The sequence below is a fragment of the Coturnix japonica genome, chromosome 18, assembly GCF_054131305.1.
Source record: "Coturnix japonica strain WE chromosome 18, WE-NBRP24, whole genome shotgun sequence".
In the NCBI taxonomy this organism is placed as follows: Eukaryota; Metazoa; Chordata; class Aves; order Galliformes; family Phasianidae; genus Coturnix; species Coturnix japonica.
Genome location: NC_140680.1, coordinates 3,947,956 through 3,970,850, shown reverse-complemented (window position 1 = coordinate 3,970,850; position 22,895 = coordinate 3,947,956). Strand labels below are relative to the sequence as shown.

Below are 22,895 nucleotides of genomic sequence, written 5' to 3'. Positions count from 1 at the left end.
GACATTGTATTCTATAGACATTTCATGGCTGAGCACTATTACAGATCGCTCAGGAGCCCACAGCAGCTCAGCCCTCATCAGCCTGCAGTGAGGCTGATAGAAGCCAGCAGGGTCTTATCGCCAAGCAGAGGAAGCATCATCACAGCTGTGGGTTTCCTCCTCAGCCGCACAGGAAGCGGCTGGAGCTGAATGACACGGCTGGGCTCACACAGAGCAACTCGGTGCCGTGCCCAGGAGCGGCACCGCCTCATCACACCCGGCACCGCAAGGGTTAAAGCCAAGGGTCACGTGGTCTCAGCGGCTCCACCTCACCCCGCCCGGCACCGCAAGGGTTAACTCGAAAGGTCACGTGGTCTCCGCCGCGCCCGGGGGGCGGTGCAGCGTGGTGACGTCATCACGGCGCGTGGCGGCCGTTCCCTCCCAAGATGGCGTCGCTGCTGCAGTCGGAGCGGGTGCTGTACCTGGTGCGCGGCGAGAAGGAGCTGCGGGCGCCGTTATCGCAGCTCTACTTCTGCCGGTACTGCAGCGAGCTGCGATCCCTCGAGTGCGTCTCGCACGAGGTAACGGCAGGCCGCGCCGCCATACGGAACGGGGCGCTGCCCTCCGCGCGCGCTTATTGGCTGCTCCGCCTGTCGTTCATTCGCGAATCGTTTCGCTATTGGCTCGCGGAGCCGGCCGGGGGGCGGGCACAGCGGTGTGAGGGTTAAGCGATGCGATTGGTTGTGCGTGAGGGAGGGGGCGGTGCCTCGCGGTGGATTGGCTGAGTTATCCTGTCCATCTGCGGAGCTCGGGCTGTGATTGGACGATTGGACTGCGTGTGAAGGGCCGAGCGGTGCGGCCTTGTAGTGGCCTCGGGCTGTGGGGGGTCGCTCGGTGTCATTAAATCAATGACCCGGTAATAGTGGGGATTAAAAAGGCACCGGAGCATAAAGGAGCCTAAAGGAAAAGCATTGAGCTCCTTGAGTGTCTGTGCAAACACCAAACCAGCCCAGGAGCATCAAGTAGATGTGTCACCCCCTGCTCCATGTTGGTGCAGCAGGGCAGGCCTCAGGCCTCAGTGTGTTAATGACAACGTTAATTGATGGCAGTGAATGGTCACTGACATGAATGGCTTCGTGCCGCTGTGTGTATCTAAAGGGAGATAGAGATGGGAAATAACATGATATACCTGTGTTGACCCTCAGGTGGATTCCCACTACTGCCCCAGCTGCCTGGAGAACATGCCGTCAGCCGAGGCCAAGCTGAAAAAGAATCGGTAAAGTTCATGTGTCAACAAACAAATGGTTTGAAGTTAAAAGAGGGAAGATTTAGGTTGGATGTTAGGGGGAAGTTCTTCACTAGGAGAGTGGTGAGGCCCTGGAACAGGCTGCACAGGGAGGTTGTGGATGCCCCGTCCTTGGAGGTGTTCAAGACCAGGTTGGACGGGGCCCTGGGCAACCTGATCTAGTAAAGGTGTATGTTTGGTGGCCCTGCCAGGCAGGGGGGTTGGAACTACATGATCCTTGAGGTCCCTTCCAACCCGGGATCACATTCTGTGATCTGTGAACAAGAACCACCATTTAGAGCAGCTTTATCCTTATGAGCACCCAACCACGCCAGCCTGAAGCTCCCTTCAATAATTACATCACTTGGAATTGATCTTGGAAGGGTTTTTTGTCCTTAATGATTCCATGATTCTAAGGCCTTTCTCTCTCCAGGTGTGCTAACTGCTTTGACTGCCCCTGCTGCATGCACACCCTTTCCACCCGGGCCACTAGTATTCCGGCTCCACTGCCTGATGACCCAGCCAAAACTACCATGAAGAAAGCGTATTACTTGGCCTGTGGGTTTTGCCGCTGGACTTCCCGGGATGTGGGCATGGCAGACAAGTCTGTTGGTAAGTGATGTGCAAAAACACAAGGCAAACAGCAGTCCACTGTGTCTAGTGAGGGTAGAATACAAACAGTATAGTTTCTGACTGTATGATAAGCATAAGGTTTGTCTAAGTTTTGAGTTGCAGTTGGGAAATTGATAAGAAGATGCTTTTTTTTGGTGAAATCTCATCTGTAGAGCTGAGTTAGTGTAACATCTGACCCACTTCCGTGCTCGTGTTACCTGACTTGTCAGTAAGCTGTCGGATGTGGGTCATTGTCAGCACGTGTGCTCACCCCCAGCTGAGGGCTTGCTTCAGTCTTTGAGGTTACTCAGTCTAACAGCACAGGAATCTAGCTCATTTCCTGTCACTTCTGTTTATCTAGGCTTATTTCAGACGTATTAGTGTGCGCCTGTTTTTTCTCTTCATGACAGAACAAAGCTTTTGTCTATTTATCAGTGCATAAGACACACAGAAAATATGTATCAGGCTCCGGGAATGAGGCTGAGTAGAACAGACAGGTTCTCTTTGACTCCTAGTGTTCATCTGATTGAAGACTTAGTGATGAAGCTGCAGAGACATGGGCAGCTGTTAATAAGAAAAAGTAGTTATAAACAGATGTGCATACTGCCATACTCACCCCTCGGTGCTGTTCTGAGTATTCTCAAGCAAAATTGGTTTAAAAACGCAGTGTAAAAGCTGGGCAAGTCACTTCAACCCAATCCTGCCCATGAAACATTCATAGAGGTGTATATTTATGCAGGTACAAAGTTGAAGAACTGTGATGGTAAGGACAGTGAATATAGGGAAAGCCATATTTCACAGCTATGACTGAGACGGGTGGATGTAAGGTGTGATTTCTGTGTGGAGTCTGGAAATCTCCTCAGGACTTTGTTTTATTCCTTTGCAGCTAGTGGTGGCTGGCAGGAACCAGAGAATCCTCACACGCAGAGGGTGAGTCAAGGGGAAGGCCATCCTTAGGCTGAGATGGCATCAGCTAAAAAGAGATGTTAGAGGTGCCAGGCCCTCTCCATCTTCTTTTCTGCACCTACACAATTTTTCAGGTGCCAGATCCAGTTCATAATCTCTGCTTTGATGGCATTCAGTGGAAGAAAGGCCTCTTAGAGGTGTACCCATGGGTGTCATAGTATGAAATTGCTTGGTTGGGAGGATCTCCACTGTAAACATAGTAACAAGTTACATTGTTAAAATTGCAGTAATGAACATGCTGTCTATGTGTGTATGGGGAAGACTGCTACTATCTAATGAGAAGGTTCTTAACCTCTGATGGAGAACATCAAATTTTGCCCTACTGCTCTCCCCTTAAAACTCTTAATAAGTTTGAAAGCATGCTTTGGAGAAACTAAGGGATGAATCTAAATGGGGACAGTCACTAGCTGGAAAATCAGAACAGGATGCTGTTTTCTGGTAGGCCTCGTTCCCAGAGGAAAATCAGTTTGTCACCCATGATGTGCATAAATAAATTTTAAGACACAGCAGCTTCTTTAATGTATATCGTGTGATATACTTGTACTAGGAACAGAATGAAACAAGTAGCAGGAACCCCGGCTTGCTCACATTGAAATATTGCAGCTGATGTGACATTTGTTGTTCTTTCACTGGGTAACTGTATCTCTTCTTCGCTCCAGATTAACAAGCTGGTTGAGTACTACCAGCAGTTGGCTCAGAAAGAGAAGATCGAGCGGGACCGAAAGAAGCTGGTGCGACGCCGAAACTACATGCCACTGGCCTTCTCGGTGAGCTGAGAGTGCTGTGCCTTCAGAGCAGGCAATTGATGCTCAGCAGCCTCAGCTTGGAAAATGATTGGGCAGAGGGGTAGCATGATAGGGCTACTCCGCTTTCTTTTCTTCTTTTTAAGTTGAGATTAACGTGAAGAAAGTGTGCTAGGTTTTCTTTAGGGTTGAGTAGCTTTGCACCCTTTAATTTGTACTAAACTGCATTTTTTCTGTACTAATCCTGTCCAGTAGTGCCAGAAGGGTTTGTACTTGCCAGGCAAAGGAGTACATATCCAGCAGTGAAGTGCATTACAGCTGTAGTTACGATATGGTGGTAGCCTTCTCAGGACAGTTGCATACTTTTGCTCAGTATCAAATCAGGATTGTCCTGCACTTTGCTGCATGAAGTCTCAACTGAAATTAATGTTAAGACTTGATTGTGGCCTGAATTACTTGTTCATTGTAACTGTCAGGTAAATGCTTACTTTGTTCAGCTGGATGACTCCGCATATGCTTGCTACTTCTCAATTAACTGTGCCTGCTCTGTGCCCTTGCTTGTGTCTTATGGCTGCATTTTTTGTCTCCGTTGCTACCTGCTGCTATTTTGGGGGCTCTCCACAGCAACACACTATACATGTAGTGGTAAGTCTTTTCACCGTTTCTGCTGGTGTTAAAGCTCTCATGGTACCAACTGAAGGGCAATAACATATCCTGCTCTTCACCTTTCCTCAGCACCTCTGACTTGAATGTGTATAGAGCAAAAGCACCTGAAGGCTAACTAGTTAGAGGGTAATGTGCTTAAAAAACATGGGTTTTGCTAGTTTGGAAACAGGATATTGCCTTTGGGTAAGTAACTCACACTTGAAAGGCAGTTCTTCACAAATCTCAGCTAAGAGGTGTCCATCTACCTACCTGAGGGAAATGATACTGATGTCAGTATGCTGATCCTTGAGGAACCATGAGGGTAGGCTGATGCTCAGATTTCTCATTTGGTAAGAATTTAGTTTTCAGTTCTTCCCAAAAGAAAGATCTCTGCTTCCAAACATCATGTGTACAGTTCAGCTGCAGAAAGCAGAGGAGTAGCTCAGCTGTTCCTGCCAAGTGATTTGGCCTAGTGGGAGAGACAGACCTTTAGGTAATGAAGCTCATAGGAAATGGAACCTTCCAGCATCTGTAGGAGTGCTGCAGGGAGAGCGTTTCACATGGACACGTAGCCATGTCTACATAGTTCTCACGCAGTTGAACTCTCATTCTGCACGACTTGGCAAGCAGTTCAGGAGGAATATGGTAGTACTGTAGGCTGATGGTTTAAAAACAACTAAACATTTTATAGGCAGTTCCCACAAACATTTGTCTGTTCCAATTATTTTCTCCTCACGGTTTGAGCAGAGGAAGAAAAATCTTGAGAGGCCTTGAATACCTTTCCCTTTTTGCTTTAATTTGCTTGTTTCCCTATGCTTGTCATGCAGCTCAAAGAATGAGTTTGCAGTAGGTCTTGTTGCCCTGGAAGGAAGCAGACCTCAGCCTGATAATGTCTTTTTTTTTCCTGTAGGACAAATATGGCCTGGGAACCAGGCTCCAGCGCCAGAGGCCAGGTGCTCCCATCAGCGCTCTCGCTGGACTCTCGTGAGTGTCACCTCATAGAAACAAGTACATTTTTCATATCCTTGTGTGCTGTTGTCTTGCACTCCTATCATCACCTACCTCCTTCCATATGACATTGTGCTGTACTTGCTGTCTGTCAGAGCGCCTGAGCTGTGTTTTATGTCTAAGTTTCATGTTATTTTCCCTCAGTCTGAAAGAAGGAGAGGACCAAAAGGAGATCAAGATTGAGCCAGCTGATGCGATGGAAGAAGTAGAACCCCTCCCTGAGGATTACTACACAAGACCAATCAATCTGACTGAAGGTAATACCTTCATGTTTTACCACTTTGGCCATTCAGTTTATAACATGGGCAGTGTTTGGATGCTTGTCAATGGGTTCCTACTGGTTCAGGGTTTTAGCATGCTGAGGTTGAAATGGTGTGAAATTTCTGACTTTTTAATGGCACTTTTGATTGCAGCTTAGCAAAAAAAAAGCCACACAAAGGAAAACTTAGAGCCAAAACCGACAGACTTCTTGACTATTGTTTCATTTTTTCACTGTCTGTAATTCTTCTACATGTGATAGAAATCACATGGGTGATTTCTTCCTTTGGGTGAAGGAAAGACCTGACATCCTTTTTCAAATAATAGCAGACAATAAGGAAGTAGTTGTGCTGCTGGGGAGTTGGCACCTTAACTGACCTGTTAAGTAGCAATTGTGCATTATTTTGACATCAGGTTGGAACAGCTTACGTACGCTTGTGAGATACTTAGTTGAGTCATTATTTAATCAGCACATATTGTAGATGGGTCCAAGAAATATAAGAGTAAATGGGATAAAAGAGCGGGTATACAGGAAGCAATGTGAACTTTCTGCTGAGATGGTTCTAAGCAGGACAGATGTCCTCAGTTCCGCATACCCACAAAGTCCACACATATTAAATAGTTCATAAAAGCTTTTTGGGAAGGCATGGATGGTCTTTGTCTCCTTTCCTCATGAGACTCTGTCAGTGTTGAGATAATAGGATGCTGGTGAAGAAGACAACTTCTGCATTGAGGGAAAGGCTGCCAGGTGGCTTGCTGCCTGTTAGACAGTGGTGAGGAGCCTTTTTTATGGAAGAATACCATGGGGAATTTGGCTGCTGGAGTTCCTTGCCTGTGTAGTCATTAATTCTTCGTGTGAGTCTGCATTACGCAAACTCCTTGCTGCAAAACTTTGTATTCTCCTCAGGCAGCGTCCAGCTGTGACAGTAACAAAGCTGTGAAAACTGATTTGCCCTTTGCACACATGCTGTTAGGCCAGTGCGTGTGTACAGTCTGGCTTGAGTTTCAGTGCGTAGATAAGTTGTAAATTTGGTCTTCTTTGTGTCACCCAGTGACGACGCTGCATCAGCGCTTGCTGCAGCCTGACTTCCAGCCAATCTGTGCTTCCCAGCTCTACCCACGTCATAAGCACCTCCTGATCAAACGTTCACTGCGCTGTCGGGTGAGTTGTTGACTACAAAGCATCACTTCTAGGCTCCACAGGACTTGGACTGTGGGAAATGAGCTCTGCATTTCTTTTTAAAAGTAATTGCTCAAATGTTTCTGGTGGTTGAAACTCTTCAGCCGAGTAGTGGAAGCAGCATGAGGTGATTAAGGAGGATGTCACATCTCTGGTGTGGTAACAATGCAGCTACCCCTTCATGTTATTCAAAGAGATGTAAAGACACAACTGTGGATTTGCAGAAGAGTCTGTGTGTCCTACCACACAGAAAGAGAAGAAAAGCAGGGAGCTGGAAAGCAAAGACATGCAAAAATTAAATCCAATTTCAGAATGTTTTCTAGGAAATCATTTGTGTCAGGCAAGACCTGTATTTAAAGAGTAGCCCACAAGGAAGTCAGTCTTGGTTTCCAGTTATTTGTGCCTTCTTCCTGCTGCAGTCGATGTCTGAGTGTTTTTAAGCTTGGTTCCAAGTTGTATTTCTGAGATTGCACTTACAGAACTGATAAGATACATCAGCATCAGTAACTTGCCACCATTGTGGGTATGTGCACCCCAAGATAGCTTTATGTGCACTGTGCTAGAGGTTGGTAATGCTGTGGGTAATGGCCATATGCGTGCCGCTCATCTGTTTGTGAGCACATGCTATCTTTTGGTGCTAACAAAAATATCTCTGCATCTAGAAATGTGAACACAACCTCAGCAAACCAGAATTCAACCCAACATCCATCAAATTCAAGATCCAGATGGTTGCTGTGTAAGTAAGATGTGGGGGATGGGGCCAGCAACTGTCTACCAATACTTAGAGCCTTATGTTTTCTTTTGTGCTCTTGCTTAGATCTTGTTTGTAATTGTGTAATCTGTTAAAATGACATAATCAGTTAATTTGTTTGAGTAATCTGTAGTGAGTTTGCTCCCTGGTGTATTGAAAGCTTGCTGAGGACCTCAGCAGTCTGAAGAAGGTAATGCATGCTGTTCCAGTCCTACATCGTAGCAGGAGTTGCAGGATTAGCCTTATATAGCAAAAAGGCTCTTCATTTATTTGTGTGATGTAAGCTAAACTCTACTAGCGTTGAACATGCTAGCCATCTAGATGCCTTTGAATACTTACTTCAACAGGTAGGTTACAGACAGCAATGCAGTTTATCATGGTCGTTTGCTCTGTTGTTGTTTCAGTAACTACATCCCTGAAGTAAGAATCATGTCTATTCCCAACCTGCGCTACATGAAGGTCAGTGTTTTTTTCCAGAAACATTTTAGGGTAAGACGTAACTGAGAGGTGTGGATGTGGGATTGTTTCCTGAGGGCTCTGCTGGCTTTGTTTAGAGAGAGTGCAGGGCTTGAGGGAGTGGTCAGAATAACACTGCTTGTACTTGTCACACAGTGTGAGTAGATTACAGTGCAATCTGATATCTGGCATAGCAAGTACATGTTAGTGTCTGAAGAATAAAAGGTGTCAAGTGCTGCATGATTTTGCCAGCATTCTGAAGGAGTGGGGCCCTTTGCTGTCTGTCTTTGAGTGTGATTTTTGCAGGCATCGATCAGTCACAGAGTGTGGGGGTACTAACAATAGCGATGACTTATAGCATAATTACTTCTTGACTTGCAATTCTCGAATCTTTCCAGGAAAGCCAAGTGCTTCTGACTCTGACCAATCCAGTGGAAAATATCACACATGTCACACTGCTGGAGTGTGAGGAAGGAGACCCTGACAACATTAACAGCAGTGCCAAGGTATTGTATTTGCTGTGCAGGCCAGGCCTCTTCCAAGGCTTTCTGCTTCCATTTGTCTTTCCTCAGGTCTCACCAGTAGTCCATGCTGACTGTGTTTCCTTTTCTTCCTGGGAGGTTCAGGTTACCACCATCAGTGTAAACATCAGCTCTTAAAGTATTTTAAAATTCTATCTGATCGTTGAGATCCAGAGCCCAGAGGAGAAATATGTGACTTCACAGATAAGAACTATAAATAGACAGTACCAGGAGAGGGAGAAGCCTGAATCATTTTCTGTTAATCTGTAGGAGAGCAGCCCTCGTAAGGGAGTTGCTTTGTCCTCTTTGTAATGTAGGTGATGGTCAGTACTGAAAGGTTTCTTCTCTTGCTGTTTTGTTTCAGGTGGCAGTTCCTCCCAAGGAGCTTATTCTGGCTGGCAAAGATGCTGCAGCAGAATATGATGAGCTGGCAGAGCCTCAAGACTTCCAGGATGACCCTGAGTGAGTGCTGTCTGTCCTGTAGGGATCCTGTCCCTTAAATACTTGACTCTTTAATCAAGTAGCTTGCTATATATTCTCTCTCTTCAGCATGTTGTGGCTTTCATTTTGTTTTTAACTGCTAATTTGTTTAGTTTTGTGATCGGAAAAGAGCAGTGCAAATCTTTCTGTTTGTTTGGAATGTTCAGGAGGCATTTCATCCCTGCAAAGCAAGTATGGTGTTTGAGCAGTTGAGTTATAGGTGGTGATACTGATTCTCTCCGTGAATACTCCATGTAAATCCTTTTGTTTGCAAGCAGAGGGTTCAAAGAAGTGATGGGAACCACATGGTAGGGTGTACAGCAGAGATGCCTCCAGCTTTCAAATTGAAATACGCTCTACAGCCTCTTACAGAGCAGCTTGAACCATGTATTACAGCCTTTCTCTGTTGATTGACTAAGTACATGACTCCCGTGGCCAAAGCAGGCATGTTCTGTTGATGGATTTGCCAGCAGCTGCCAGCTTAGAGGAGGGTAATACATTCTGATCTTGAGGCAGGAGGGGCTGTGAGTGCCCTGGAAAAAGAGCAATGCCGCCAACCAGAGCAATTGTTCTAGTGAGGCATGTTCAGCCTGTGGGCTGTAAATTGAGCATCCCTCTTACTTCATGTCATAATAAATCTCTCAGAACAATAGATTTAGAACTCTGCTGACCCAGTTCTTTTGTTTACTGTTTTGCAGCGTTATTGCCTTCAGAAAAGCCAATAAGGTAGGAGTTTTCATCAAGGTTACCCCGCAAAAAGAGGAGGGCGAAGTGACCGTGAGCTTTAAGATGAAGCATGAGTTTAAAAACCTTGCTGCTCCAATCCGGCCCAGTGAGGAATGCGATCAGGTCTCAGAGGTCATCTGGCTCACCCACCACGTTGAGCTCAGCCTCGGTCCAGTGCTCCCCTAAAAGCTTCCAGCGTTTGTGTCCTCATGGCTGGCCACAGGATGGACTGTCAGTGAAAGAATGCACCCTGGTGAAACCTTCTGTGAAAGCTCCTGTGTGATGTGTGGGTGTGTGCCGCAGGCTGCAGCCAGGCCGTCAGGAGGAGGCTGCGTGGGTGAGGGTGCTGTGCTTTGGGATGGTTTGTTCTCTTTTCTTATCGTAGTGCCCACTGACTAAAGCTCTGCTTCCCCACACTGCCGCAGGCTGGTTTAACTCTCAGCACGTGTTTCAGCACGCAGATAGAGATCTAGCTTTCTCCAGATTCACACCACTCCTGGCTGAATTTGGCTTTAGCAACAAAAAAGAAACCCTAGTTGTTTTTCTTCTTCTTTCATGTCAGCCCACGAACCTAATGTTACACACACAAAAGTGAACTTATTCCCCACACGGAGCTATGCCCAAACAACCATTTTAGGAGGTGGCAGTGCCTGCTGCATTACTGACAAGTCTGTTGCTGCAGCATGATGCTTTCTTTCCTTTGTCTTTTGCTTCCTGTTAGGATACCTCAAATAACTGTGGGGCACTCAGATGTACAACTCGTTATGTTCTTGTGGGGAAGGGGGGAGGGTAAAAACACTCTGGCATATGTAGTTTCCTTAGCCAAAGTGATAAATCTTTTCACAAAGGAAATGATCACTTTGTCTTCAGTCCCAAAACGTGATATACTGCAGTGTTCACGGATCTGAGTGGCCGCCAACCGCACTGTAGGCTCGTTGTGTTGCAAGGTGGATGTGGTAGTGTGAATCGTTAGAAGCTGGGAAGTCCCATTGTGCTACGTTTCTTTACTGAGGTGAGAGTGGTCCTGAGAGGCTGCCTGTCAGTCTTTGTGTTAATAAATGTGTGTTAATAGGGATATAGCAATCAGTACTAAGCTCAGAGCATTGAGATTAGTTCTAGCATACTAAAAAACTACAGGGGCTGTCCAAGTTCATACTGTCTTTTCCAGCTGTGGGGTTGGGGGTATAAAGGAAGAAAGGCTGTTATACTGTAACTAGCATACACTGTACTGCTGTTTATATATATATATATATATATATATATATATATATATATATATATATATGGGGTGTAATTCGGCCATAGTCCAAACTGCAACTTTAATTAAGAGTGTATGCAGGATACTGAATGCCAGTTCACTGCAAGTGGGTGAGACTGCTTGTCCTTGGGAGGCTTTAGTTTCATTCCCAGTTCAATGTTTACTTTCATTACCCGTTTCTGATGGGCTTTGATGTGCTGGCTTAGGGTGAAGTTAGTGAGTCAGCCAAGGCCGGCTTTGAGCTTCAAATCCTTATGTGGGATGGGAGGGATAAGGCCACATAGCAAACCGAGCAGCCTTAGTGCCCCTCAAAGGGAAGCACCCACCTCACAGCCCTGCTCCTGCAGCACCTCCCAGAGCAGCAAGTCAGCACGTTTACAACGCCTGGGTTGCACACAGGTGCACAGCATGAGCTGAAGAAGCGTACTTTGTATTTATTTATGTATAACGCTACTGTCTGCTGCTGTTTTACCTTCCGGATAACAAAACACTTAAGCCTTGGCCATGAGTTCTCTCCTTAGCCAAACTAGTAACACTACTACCTATGGAAGCAGCTATTGGGACGCTGATGGAGCCCTGTGGCTGCAGCTCCCGGTTGGGCCGGGTTTGTCCCCTTTAGGTGCTTGTAGGCGATAGGAATTGCCGTCAGCTCTGTCTGTCCGTCCGTCTGTCTGTCCTTTCTCCCGGGGCTCAGGAGTTCTCGGTGTTAATGACAGGCGGCTGTTTGCCTTATTGCTTATAACTTCATGTAGTAACCTTCAATAAAGCGACCTTGGCTCTCAGGCTCTGCGCTGTTATTTACGCCGCCGTTAGTGGGGAAATAGTGATAATTAGAACATAAAGAGCTGAGCACCCCCCAATGCTTTTGTCCCTATTGCCATTCATTCCGCCACTCCGGCTCAACTCTATGGTTAGCAGAGCCTAGAGCGCCCCCGCCGCTCTTCCTGCACGGAAGTGCCATCCCGCAGCGGAAGTGACATCACTTCCGGGTCCCGCCGCCTGCCGGGATCGAGGCGGAGGGGCCGCCATGTCGACATCGCTGGGCTCCAACACTTACAACAGGCAGAACTGGGAGGATGCGGTGAGTGGGGCGGGACCCGGCCGGCAGCGCAGTGCCGTGATCTGTATGGGGGCTGGGAGCTGGATGGGGGCTGGGCCGGCGCCATGGGGCACTCAGGGCCGGGGGTGGCCTGTGGGGGGTGTGTGTGTGTGTGTGTGTGTGTGAGGTGGGTGTTAGAACGGGCCTGGCTGCTGTGCTGCCATCATTATGATAAGGATAAGGGAACAAGGGAACAAGGACGTGGGCTGCAGCTGCTCACACGGCCTCTATGAGCAGATTCTGTTGGCTCCTTGCTCAGTCAGGCTGGGTTTGCTCGGCAGGGTGGATGCCCCGTCCTTGGAGGTGTTCAAGACCAGGTTGGACGGGGCCCTGGGCAACCTGATCTATAAAGGTGTATGTTTGGTGGCCCTGCCAGGCAGGGGGGTTGGAACTACATGATCCTTGAGGTCCCTTCCAAGCCGGGTCATTCTGTGATTCAGGGTGAGCACTGAGGGCTGATTCCATTGTTATCGTGATGGTTTGGTTGCTCTGTGCACATTTTCCTTCTTTTTCATCCTCTCAGGACTTCCCCATTCTGTGCCAGACGTGTCTTGGAGAAAACCCATACATTCGCATGGTATGTGCTATGTGCTGCTTGGACAGTGCGGCCCTGTGCTCTTTGTTGGGTGCTGATTAACACTGAACTCTTTGCTTCTGAGTGCTCAAGCAAGGGGGGATGCTGAGGACATGTGCATTCCTGGCCATTTGGCCGTGCACTGCAGGGTTCACTTCATGCCTTTGTTAGTGCATCATGTCATGGTGGTCGGTGCAGGTTTATAACAATAACTCAGTCAAAAAGCTGAGCAGGATGTCACGCTGTAATGTCTGCAGTGCAGGAAATACCAGTAAAGCTTTGATACCAGTAAGTCGTGTGACGTGGGAAGCAACGAGCTGCTGGGATATTAAATAGATGAGCACCATTTCTAATGTGCATAACATGAAAATGAACCTGAACTGTCTTACAAAGGCTGCTGGCAGCAATTTCAGTGCTGTTTTGTTGACTTTGGTTTCATCTGCCCCAGATGAGTCAGGCCATTCCATGTTGCTTTTCTCAGTGCTCAGCCCAATTATGCCATACCTGCAGATTATCTTTGCCTCACATTTCCTTTCCCCAAGTTTGCTGAGAGCTGTTATGTTTTTATGAAGCATGACACGATTGTCAGCATAGATATGTAAAAAATGGCTTGTTTTGGTGCATTTGTTTTATGCAGTTGCATCATCTTCGCTTAAAAATAGCTACTAATGACCTGTTTCATGATCATTTCTCTATGGTACATGAAGTTGGGCTCATAATACTTTGTTTTAATGGGTGCTTCTAAAACTAAAAGTAGGTTGAGAGTTTCTTAGATCTTTGTGGTCCTCTTTGCCAGGCAAGGGGAGATTCTGCTTAAGCACCAAAAGTAGAGGTGAGCCAGTCTACATGCACTATAATAAGAACAGGATCACTGTGCTATAAGTTCAATGGTACGTTTCATCATTCACAAACAATGTTTTGTTATCTCATGATTTCTCTCCCTTCTTATTTATTATATTTCAGACCAAAGAGAAATATGGAAAAGAATGCAAGGTACGTTGGTTGTCTTTTGAAGAACGAGCTTCTGTATTGGTGAACATCTGGCTGTAATGTGGTTTTTGGTTCTCAAAAGATCTGCTGGCGTCAGGAAAGTGTTTATCTTGGCTGAGAGCTTAATGCACACATAACTGCATGGAATGTGAGGTGTATCATCTCCATTTTCATTGTTCTTGAGCTGTAAAAGGTTGTTCTAACGGAGTTAAGATTTGCTCACGTTTATGAGAATTATTAGGTTTTGCTCGAGTATCTCATATTTCCTGTTGTTTGTTTTTACTGCTATGTGATGTGTAAGTAACAACAGTTTTGGTTTTGCTCTGAATCTGCTGTTTTTTGCCAGCTATCAATTAGTGTTAGTTATTGTATGAAATAAGACAGGTTTGTAACTGAGAGAGCAGGAATTATTTAGCTTTTACTTGACTTGATTTGCCCCTCTGCCCCCTTTATCAGTTGTCACCTGAGGCACAGACAAGGTATGTGCTGAGATCTTGCTTCTGCTCCTCAAATGTGCAGCAGAAGCAGATGCATCTTTCCAACACATAACAAATGGGGCAGTACTTTTTTTGTCAATAAGCTCTCATTGGGCTTGCTGCTGTTTCAGTGACTGCTCAATTTACACGTAATTGGTAATTTGTCTCTAATAGCTCCACGCTGACATCATCTGGAATAAAAAATGAATCCTTTGAGTAGATCTGCTTTCAGCATTCAGGTTACTTTAATAACTCCAGACCTTCCCAAAGCTTCCTCCTGTCACAGTATGGCAGCAAATAGCAATCAGTATTATCCGGAGCTCTTGAACTTTTTTGCCTAGAACTTTAAGATGATGCAGTTGGACTTAGATTTCAGGTAGGCTGGGCGTGTTTGAGTTGTACGCTTCTATGCAGGAACTCGAATGGCATCTTGGCTGTGCTGTGATAGCAGTTCACTTGTCTACTTTGTGTCTTTCAGATTTGTGCCAGACCTTTCACAGTGTTTCGCTGGTGTCCTGGTGTTCGTATGCGTTTCAAGAAAACAGAAGTGTGCCAAACCTGCAGCAAATTGAAGAATGTCTGTCAAACCTGTCTGCTTGACCTGGAATATGGTGTGTACCAAAGAGGGGAAACTAAGAGAAGCAGCAGTTCTGCTTCTGAAGTGAAAGCTTCTTTAAATGTGTGTGTGAAATTGGCGTAGTTGTTTCCAGACAGACTCAGAACAAGTCTTTGTGATCAGATCTCTTCTGAGATTCAGGGGCAGCTTGTGCAGGAGACAAGTTATCTCTGCTTAATGTGAGTTCTAGCAACTGGTTTTTTGCTCTTTCAGCTTGTGCTTCATAGGGCTTTTTTGTTTGCTTAATTCTAGGTTTGCCTATTCAAGTCCGGGATGCAGGACTGTCCCTTAAGGATGAAATGCCTAAATCTGATGTCAATAAAGAGTATTACACCCAGAACATGGAACGAGAGGTAAGAAGGTGTCTTTATGATATCTGTGTATAGATGTGTACAGGGGAGGGAGGGAGTCAAACACTTTCCTTGAAAAAGAATGACCCACATCATCTTAATATCTGTATTTGTTTTCATTCTGCATTACATGTCAGTATTGAGAGATATATTTATAATAACTTGCCTGCCTTTTAACTGCTGTATAGATAGCCAACTCTGATGGCACTAGACCAGTTGGTGCACTAGGAAAAGCTACTTCTACTAGCGACATGCTGCTGAAACTGGCTCGGACCACTCCTTACTATAAACGTAATCGTCCTCACATCTGTTCCTTCTGGGTAAAAGGGGAATGCAAGAGAGGAGAAGAATGTCCTTACAGGTACACACACATCTTAAATAGTTTCTTTTCACTGTGGTCAGATACGCTTCCCCTTAGGGACTGAAGAACAGTCCTGCAGTGGGCAGGGGCTGCAGCACTGGGATTGGAGTTGATGTGAGATCTGCAGTAAGGTGGTGTGCAGCATCCATGAATAAATCTTTGTTGTGACAGGCTCATTTGTGAGGAATTTGCTGCGTAGGTTCGTAGTGTTTTGCCAAAGCAGTGACTGCAGCTCTTCTCTTGCATAGTTCATTTCTTCCTATAGTGGCGTCAGTCCCCACAATCAGAGGTCTTTGTATTTGAACAAGAGGCCATTTGAAATCCAGCTCTTAGGTTTTGTAGTATTGAATGCTTGGCTGTCAGAAGTGCCATTCATTCCGAACTCCAGGCAGTTGTGCCAATAGCATGTTGATAGCCCCAGCCTGACTTCTTCAGGCTTTTTGTTCCATTTTGACATCTTTCTGTGAGCAGGGTTAAGCATATAAGCAACCAGATGGTGTTTAGAGGGGAAAGTGGTGGATGAAGTCATGTAAGCTGCAGCTGTGGCTGGTATTAAGAAACTCTTTGTTTGCTGAACCTCAGGCATGAGAAACCTACAGATCCAGACGATCCTCTGGCTGATCAGAATATCAAAGATCGTTACTATGGAATTAATGACCCAGTAGCTGATAAGCTTCTGAAACGAGCATCAACAATGCCTCGACTGGACCCTCCTGATGATAAGACTATTACTACGCTGTACGTTGGAGGGCTTGGAGATACTATCACTGAATCAGATCTCAGGTGTGTTGGTGCATTTGCTTGTATATTATGCTGTGGGTACTTCTCATCTTCAAGAGAGGAAATCTGTCTTTCAAGGGGCTTTCGATTTTCTTTAATTGGGAACTTGTTCGTGGGCAAGTGCAGAGGAGTACCAGCTTGCTGGAGAACAAATAAACGAGCACATATCAAGAGCTTTGCTTAAGAGAGAAATCTTAAAGATGAGTCTTCCTGAGTTCTTGGAGGTAATGTGTTACACTTACAACAACTTCCTTATCTTCTCTCTAGTTAGCTGCTGAGAAAAGCCACTGTGTTTATAACTACACGGAGGAGCAAGTGGCTTGATTTTTAATCACTGCTCTGAACTGGTGATGGAGAAAGGAAGGGATCCAAACACACCTGTTTGATTACATTCAACTGCTGTGTATTCTGTAGCTAAGAGGAACAGGGTTTCATGCTCTCTTATCCTCCACACAGAAATCACTTCTACCAGTTTGGGGAGATTCGGACGATAACCGTGGTGCAGAGGCAGCAGTGTGCTTTCATCCAGTTTGCTACCCGGCAAGCTGCAGAAGTGGCTGCTGAGAAATCCTTCAACAAACTCATTGTGAACGGCCGCAGGCTCAATGTCAAATGGGGAAGGTGAGTACTGGGAGTGACGTGGAGACACATTATCACTTTCTCACTTGCTGTGTGTATGCTGTCCTCGTGGGCTTGATTCTCAAACAGATTGAAGTATGTGGGTCTTTATTTAGTTTATGTAATTTTGAGAGCTGGATTGGCTGTTAAGCTGAAGTAGGTAATGAGCTGATACATAGCTGGGGTTCTCTTACAGTCTTTTTTGTGTGTTCTGTTTTCCAGTAATAGGATCTGGGATCAAGATAACACAAATTGTATAGGGAGTTTGCTGGTTGAAGGTCACAGATGGGTTTCTGTACTTATGATTCCTCTCTACATCTTGTAAACAGTATTTGCATACTTGGTACCAGCCACCTCTGAGTGTAATCTTTTGTCCTGCAGCAGTGGATCTAGATGATGAAATGTGGAACTCTTGCAGTGTATCTCCTTACCTTGCCTTTTCTCATCCTTGTCTCTAAACTTTTGTCTGTTTTTAAGGTCCCAGGCAGCAAGAGGTAAAGAGAAGGACAAGGAAGGAACTACAGAATCTGGGATAAAGCTGGAGCCAGTTCCAGGACTTCCCGGAGGTAAGGGAGTAGTTCTTATCTCAGAAGCTGACCTGTTTCCATGGGAAGGGCTGGAGTTAAACCTCTACAAGCAATATCAGCTCAGGACAGTAGAGGCACTGGTGAGCCCAAAGCAGTTACTGACAGTAGGTTTGCAACAAATCAATCTGGAATGGGAAGTGAGCTTTGTTTAGGAGCAAATTCTTGCTGAAAAGAAGGTTGTCATGTGATGGGTGAATTAAAGTTAACTCAGCTCCAAGATACTGACAACGCAGACTGTTCAAGGCTTGGTTCACGTTTTCGTAATCGTTGAGTGTTGTGTGAAGTTAAAACAAAGCTGGTTTCTGGTGGATAAAAATGGGGTGTGTTCAGCAGTTCTTCCACAGGGGCACACTGATTGTTTCTCCTCCCTGAAGGAAGATGCATCTGCAGCTCTTGCCTGAGTATTCATGACTTCCATAACCACAGTATGTTTGGTTTTTGTTGTTTCCTGCAGCCCTCCCACCTCCTCCAGCTGCAGAAGAGGAGGCTTCTGCAAATTACTTCAATCTACCTCCAAGTGGCCCTCCAGCTGTGGTTAACATCGCCCTGCCTCCACCTCCTGGCATTGCTCCACCGCCACCTCCAGGTACTTAGTTTTCCTCTTCAAATGAAGATGTGTAAATTGGTGTCCCAGCACTGAGGGCTGGAGATGTCGTCTTTCTTGCTCATCTGGACTATAACACTGATGCATGCCCTATATTGATTTTCTTCGTCCCTGATCACGCAGTCTAAAGCAATTGTATAAAATAAGCTGTCAGCACAGCTCTATATTCACTTCCAAATTTCCAGGCATGTCAAAGATCCCTGTTAGTGGTATTCAGATCTACTCAGGGTATTTGCTGACTGTGTACACGGTGCATTAAGCTGAACATCAAAGGGTGATTTCTGCAGCTGGTTGAATGCCAGCCTGTGTTTGGCTGTGTCTGTATCTGTCTGAAGACAGATCTTTTTGTGGGGCATCAGATCTTGTGGATGTAGTTGCTCCACAGCTGAGTAGAAAGCAATTTAGATTGGCCTTAGACACACATGCCAGTCCCCTACCAGCTTTTGTCTGATTAAGGATGTGTACTGTTGGATTAATTAAGGATTGCTCTCAGTTTTACTGAGAAGATAAGAGGGGTTTTGGAGACTTGAGGAATCAGGGACCTCTCTGATGTGCAGCTTGTTAGCTGGGTGTTTTCCATCACTACTCTCAAACAACAATAGGTCCACATTGGGTGTTCCATTGCTTTGTCTGAATGTGACAACTTTTTTCCTGCAGGTTTTGGACCACACATGTTCCACGCCATGGGGCCACCGCCTCCCTTCATGAGAGCCCCAGGCCCCATTCATTACCCATCTCAAGATCCCCAGAGGATGGGTGCCCACGCAGGAAAGCACAGCAGCCCTTAGCACGTCGTGCCACCCTTGTCATTTAAGTAAATGTTATTTTCTAGTTACCATGGTAGTGCCGTATGTTGAGCTGTGGGTGAACTAGAGAGAAGCCTTATTTCCCTGCTTGCAGACGCTGGGCAAGCTGAGCTCTGTGTCACTGTTAGCTAATCAGATCGTTAAGATATCCCTGGTCTTTCATTTAGTGTTTGGGGGTGGGGTGGGGGGGCAGAAAGGGCTGTCAGGTGGGTCTGGGGATCAGATGTATCAGAATTACAGTGCCGGTAGTGTATCCCCCCATTTGCACACTTTTGAAATAAACTTCTGGAAAAACCAAACCAAGCCCTTTTCAAACCCATTTGATATCTTCAGTCTGAACATTATGGACTATTTAAATGTGATGAGAGACTCTACATCAGTTAATTAATGACTTGTTATTCCTATTAGGTATTAATCTTGTAGTATTAAGCTAGGACTGAATAAGCTGAAAACCAAGCTCATCGTATGTGCTGAACTCATGGCTTTGCCTTACAAGTGCCGCAGAATTGCTCTCTTACGACTTAACAGAAAGAAGCTTTTGGTGCTTTATTTCTAATCCCACTTGTCCTCAGCAAGACAAGCATTACATCATGCAAGCAGCCTGCTGGTACTGCAGGTGTGACCTGGAGTGACAGGTGAGCAGTTTCACATGATGAAGGTCCCCAAGGTTGGGCTCCTGCACCCCCTGCAGCTGTCAGCAGCGCAGTGCAGCTGCAAACTTGTCCTGTGTATTTTCATAGCATGTTTCAGGCTTTCAAGGCCTTTGGGTGCGGTCTTGAACTGTGAGATGGATACAGTATGTTTCTGATTTGATGAGATGTGAAACCTTTCTTTTATTTCCTCCGAGTATAGCATTTGTCTGGGAGCAGCCGTGGCTTCCATGGAGCCTGCAGTTGAATAAGGTGTATGGTCACACGGCTGGAGCATTTTAAGGTTTTATGTATGTCTGCTGCTTTTGTGTAATGGATCTGTGCACATCTTTCTGTAAAGCAAAGCAGGATGGGAGCTGTTCTGAAGCCTCGTAAAGACATTAAAATATGTGGATTTTTCAGTACTTTGCTTTGACCCTGGAGCTTTGTGCACACAGGGCAGGAGTTTGGCTCCCATCAGGTAAGAGGCAGCCCAAGGCAGCGTTGGGGGGAGGCTGGGGCACACTGGTGGGTGGGGAGGGCTGTACTGCCTGATGCTGCTGCTCTGACCCAAGGTTCCAGTCAGGGCAGATGAGCACTGCAGACAGAACTCGGGCAAGCTTGACATGATGGCAATTTATTTATCCTCAGAGGTACACGTTTTCTTCAGCTGATGGACAAAGGGAGGAGAAGTGGGTTTAGAACAGGCCACAAGTTGTGCTTCTGCAGGGCTTTTTGGTGCTCTGGATGGCTGTGCTGGGTACTGCTCTTAGCTGCACGTCCCACTGCCTGGCACTGCTGGAAAAGTTCCTGTAGGCAAATCCTCACCGCTGATGCTCACACTGTGGAGAGGCCTGGGGTTGCTGCAGGGGCACAGCTGTGCTGCTGTTCCTTCCCATGGATGCTGAAGCTTCTCAGGTGCCCTGGCAGCAGCATTCAGATCTGTGACCCGTGCAGCTCTGCTGTGCTTCTGGTGCAGCAGGGCCTGATCCTTACTGACCAGCTCTATGAAGGCGAGCTGACGTGAGATAATCAAAGGGCTTAAGATGAACTTAAGGCATGCAGACAGGAGGAAGGATGAGAAAATAACAGGCATAGCGAGCCAGTAGCTTAAGGAAAAGGCACAAATTTCCAGCTCTTGACCTTTTCCTCCCTTGTCTCCAGGCTGTGCTGTACGTGTGTTGGTAAACAGACAGGTCACCAGTTCATCACTTGCTTTTGCTGTCCCACCAGGACCCACGTAACTGCATTTAACATACCAGTGCCTCTGGTGACTTGTTCTGCTGGTGTTTATCAGCGCTCACCTCCTCTCACTGTCCTGACTGGAATGGCAGATGGAGACTTGTCCTTGTCCTTAAGATGGAATTTCTCTGTGAAGACACCACCTGTCAGAGCAGCTCGTGTGTGTCAGCAGGCAGTGAGGCTGCTCGGTGCATTGCAGCTGGTGGTCCTGCCATTTTCCACAACACGGGGCAGAGAGGACGGCCTGTTCGGGAGTCTTGTATGGTGAGGGTGATGGGAGCTTACAGGGATCTCCTTGCATTAGCGATGAGAACTTGGCTGCTCAGCTTAGTGCTAAACGTCCTTGTGACAGTGACTGGCAGGGGGAGGATTCAAAATGGTCCCAGACTTGAGCTTGTTCAAATCCCATAGAAAAGGATGATAACATGAGACCACTAGCTTGACTTTCACCAGGTGCCAGGCAGGAATACTTCATCCCTTCTCCCCTACTGTGCAAAGCACGGTTCACTCTAGCGAGAAAAGCATCCGTGGCGATGGGGAAGGGAGCGTGGGTGCTACAGCTCATCACTCTCAGGCAGAACACGTGCCCAGCCTTGCGGGACTCTGTTGAAGTTGGGTCTGCGGGAGATGACATCCAGAACGCTCAGATCCAGCTCGGCAGGAGGCACATAGAAGAGGTCACTGAGCTGGGCTTTGTCAAATGGGGTGGGAGTCCTGTGGGACAAGAGAGGGTGAACTTAGCACAGCACGTAGATGGTGTGTGAAAGGGATTGTTGGTGTGTGAGAGCTCATGGCTGTACCAGGGAGCAGGAAGCCTGCTGGTGCATTTACCACAGTCATGAGATGTGAAAGGGGTTGGGTTAAGAGAGCAGGTGATGGTGACAAACCCCTCTGGTCTACAGACAGCAGCTTGTTTGCAGCTGATGTGTTCTGCAGGGGCTGATTGCCTCCTGATTGCTCTAGCACATGTGCAGGCAAATGGCTTTCTCCTGGCCCTGGTTCCAGCTCTCCTTTTGGGACAGCTCTTGAACTATGACTAACAGGAGGAGCAGCGCGGGGGCAAAGAGCTGTCATCCCTTCCCGGAGAAATGTCGAAAGGGAGCGGGGTGAGCAGTGCCAGCCCCCAAAAGCCAAGAATGTTGGGTTTGGAACAGCACGTTTGGGTTCATCTATCAATAAGGCAGAGCTGGGAGTGTTTGCTTTGGGTAGCGCTGCGTGAATGTCAGCAACGTGGCACTGTTTTGCAACAGCGTCCTGGGGAGAAATAAGAGGGGAAAGGTAAAGGAGAGGCTCATTCAGAAGCCTTCTCTGCTCCATTTAAAAGAGTCACTTTCAGAGCTTTGCTTTCACTCTCTCTTAAGGTAGCAAACTTCAGCAAGCTGGCTGAGGGTCTGTGCTTCACAGCATGAAAGCTGAGAAGAAATCAGTCTGCTTTAAAGCAGTTGCTGTTGAGATGGTGAACTTTCCCTTGCCCTGTGACACATGCTGGGATTCACCTACAGCTCCAGGCAATGCTGCTGGCTTCTCACTGGCTGCTCTGTTCCAAAAAGTGTGTTTTTCTGCACTTTGGTATTTGATGAACTGAGAAGTGATTTAAAAGCCAACAGCTTGAGAAGATCATGACAAGCCCAAGTTGAGAGCAGATTGGCTCTTTGAATCTTCATGCCTCAGTGAAGAATTAGAGGAGGTGGCGAGAGGCTCGGTGTTAAATTAGCATCCATCTGTATTAAATAACAGTTCAAGGCTTTAAATAGAAAGGCAGCGTGTGAGAGGGGAGAAATGGTGCAGGGTGAAGCATCATTCAGAAACATGCCCTTGCTCGAGTCTCTGTCTGTAAATAAATACTGAGGCAGGAAGAAGGGTAAATGCTGAAAGGGAAGAGCCAAGTGTTTACAGCAGCTCCTTGTTCCCCATCCCTGCTGTTACTGCGCCATCACTGGAGGCCAATAGCTGGGAAGCTGTGGGCTGCTCCCACCGCCAGATCTCCTGAGTGGCCACCAAATGCCTTTCCTGATAGTTTATCCTTGGCAGTGCCCATTCCAGGTGCTGACCTTGCCCCTGTTGTAACTGGGAGGCACGTGGGGGGCACAGCAGCTGAGCTTTGCTGGAAGCAGCAAGAGAGCGCAGAGCCTGCCAGGCTGAGCCATCAGCAGCGTGCCTGGAGCCTTCTGTCCCAAACAGGTGTTTGGAAAGGAGCTGGTGACCTCTTAGCACCTTGTGAGGAGATTAACCTTTGCACCCCTGTGCTTCCAGCAGCTGTTTGGCTACCTTAAGGAAATAAAGAGAGGTGCTGCC

General features: G+C 46.7%; 3 protein-coding genes across 4 annotated transcripts in view; 2 read left to right on the top strand and 1 right to left on the bottom strand.

Moving 5' to 3' along the window:
• The first annotated feature begins 377 nt into the window (after window positions 1-377).
• DCTN4 (dynactin subunit 4) lies at window positions 378-11,650 on the top strand. 2 transcript variants are annotated; one of them, XM_015875750.3, is made up of 14 exons: window positions 378-560; window positions 1,185-1,255; window positions 1,698-1,876; window positions 2,763-2,806; window positions 3,502-3,609; window positions 4,210-4,230; window positions 5,141-5,214; window positions 5,383-5,495; window positions 6,549-6,658; window positions 7,339-7,412; window positions 7,832-7,886; window positions 8,282-8,389; window positions 8,769-8,866; window positions 9,583-11,650. In XM_015875750.3, exons 1-14 carry the CDS (start codon window positions 426-428, stop codon window positions 9,794-9,796), a joined length of 1,404 nt encoding a protein of 467 aa, XP_015731236.1. In that variant the 5' UTR covers window positions 378-425; the 3' UTR covers window positions 9,797-11,650. The 2 variants fall into 2 exon arrangements, with proteins under 2 accessions (XP_015731236.1, XP_015731237.1); XM_015875751.3 differs by lacking the exon at window positions 4,210-4,230.
• A 219-nt stretch (window positions 11,651-11,869) lies between these two features.
• RBM22 (RNA binding motif protein 22) lies at window positions 11,870-19,783 on the top strand. Its single transcript, XM_015875752.2, has 11 exons — window positions 11,870-11,949; window positions 12,491-12,544; window positions 13,505-13,534; window positions 14,486-14,618; window positions 14,876-14,976; window positions 15,162-15,334; window positions 15,917-16,117; window positions 16,571-16,735; window positions 17,210-17,298; window positions 17,774-17,905; window positions 18,581-19,783. Exons 1-11 carry the CDS (start codon window positions 11,896-11,898, stop codon window positions 18,709-18,711), a joined length of 1,263 nt encoding a protein of 420 aa, XP_015731238.1. The 5' UTR covers window positions 11,870-11,895; the 3' UTR covers window positions 18,712-19,783.
• MYOZ3 (myozenin 3) overlaps window positions 19,251-22,895 on the bottom strand; it is a 5,737-nt gene continuing 2,092 nt past the window's right edge. The window contains exon 7 of the mRNA XM_015875753.3: window positions 19,251-21,314. Within this exon, the coding sequence (XP_015731239.2) occupies window positions 21,155-21,314 (160 nt within the window). The 3' untranslated portion in view covers window positions 19,251-21,154. The remainder of the gene's footprint in view (window positions 21,315-22,895) is intronic.

What these genes read in the sequence shown, in the direction of transcription:
- DCTN4 (XM_015875750.3), top strand. Translation starts at nt 426, where the DNA reads ATGGCGTCGCTGCTGCAGTCGGAGCGGGTGCTGTACCTGGTGCGCGGC. An exon ending in CATGGCAGACAAGTCTGTTG is followed by an intron (nt 1,877 to 2,762) that starts GTAAGTGATGTG and finishes ATTCCTTTGCAG; the next exon opens with CTAGTGGTGGCTGGCAGGAA. An exon ending in AACGTTCACTGCGCTGTCGG is followed by an intron (nt 6,659 to 7,338) that starts GTGAGTTGTTGA and finishes CTCTGCATCTAG; the next exon opens with AAATGTGAACACAACCTCAG.
- RBM22 (XM_015875752.2), top strand. Translation starts at nt 11,896, where the DNA reads ATGTCGACATCGCTGGGCTCCAACACTTACAACAGGCAGAACTGGGAG. An exon ending in GGCAGAACTGGGAGGATGCG is followed by an intron (nt 11,950 to 12,490) that starts GTGAGTGGGGCG and finishes TCATCCTCTCAG; the next exon opens with GACTTCCCCATTCTGTGCCA. An exon ending in AAAACCCATACATTCGCATG is followed by an intron (nt 12,545 to 13,504) that starts GTATGTGCTATG and finishes ATTATATTTCAG; the next exon opens with ACCAAAGAGAAATATGGAAA.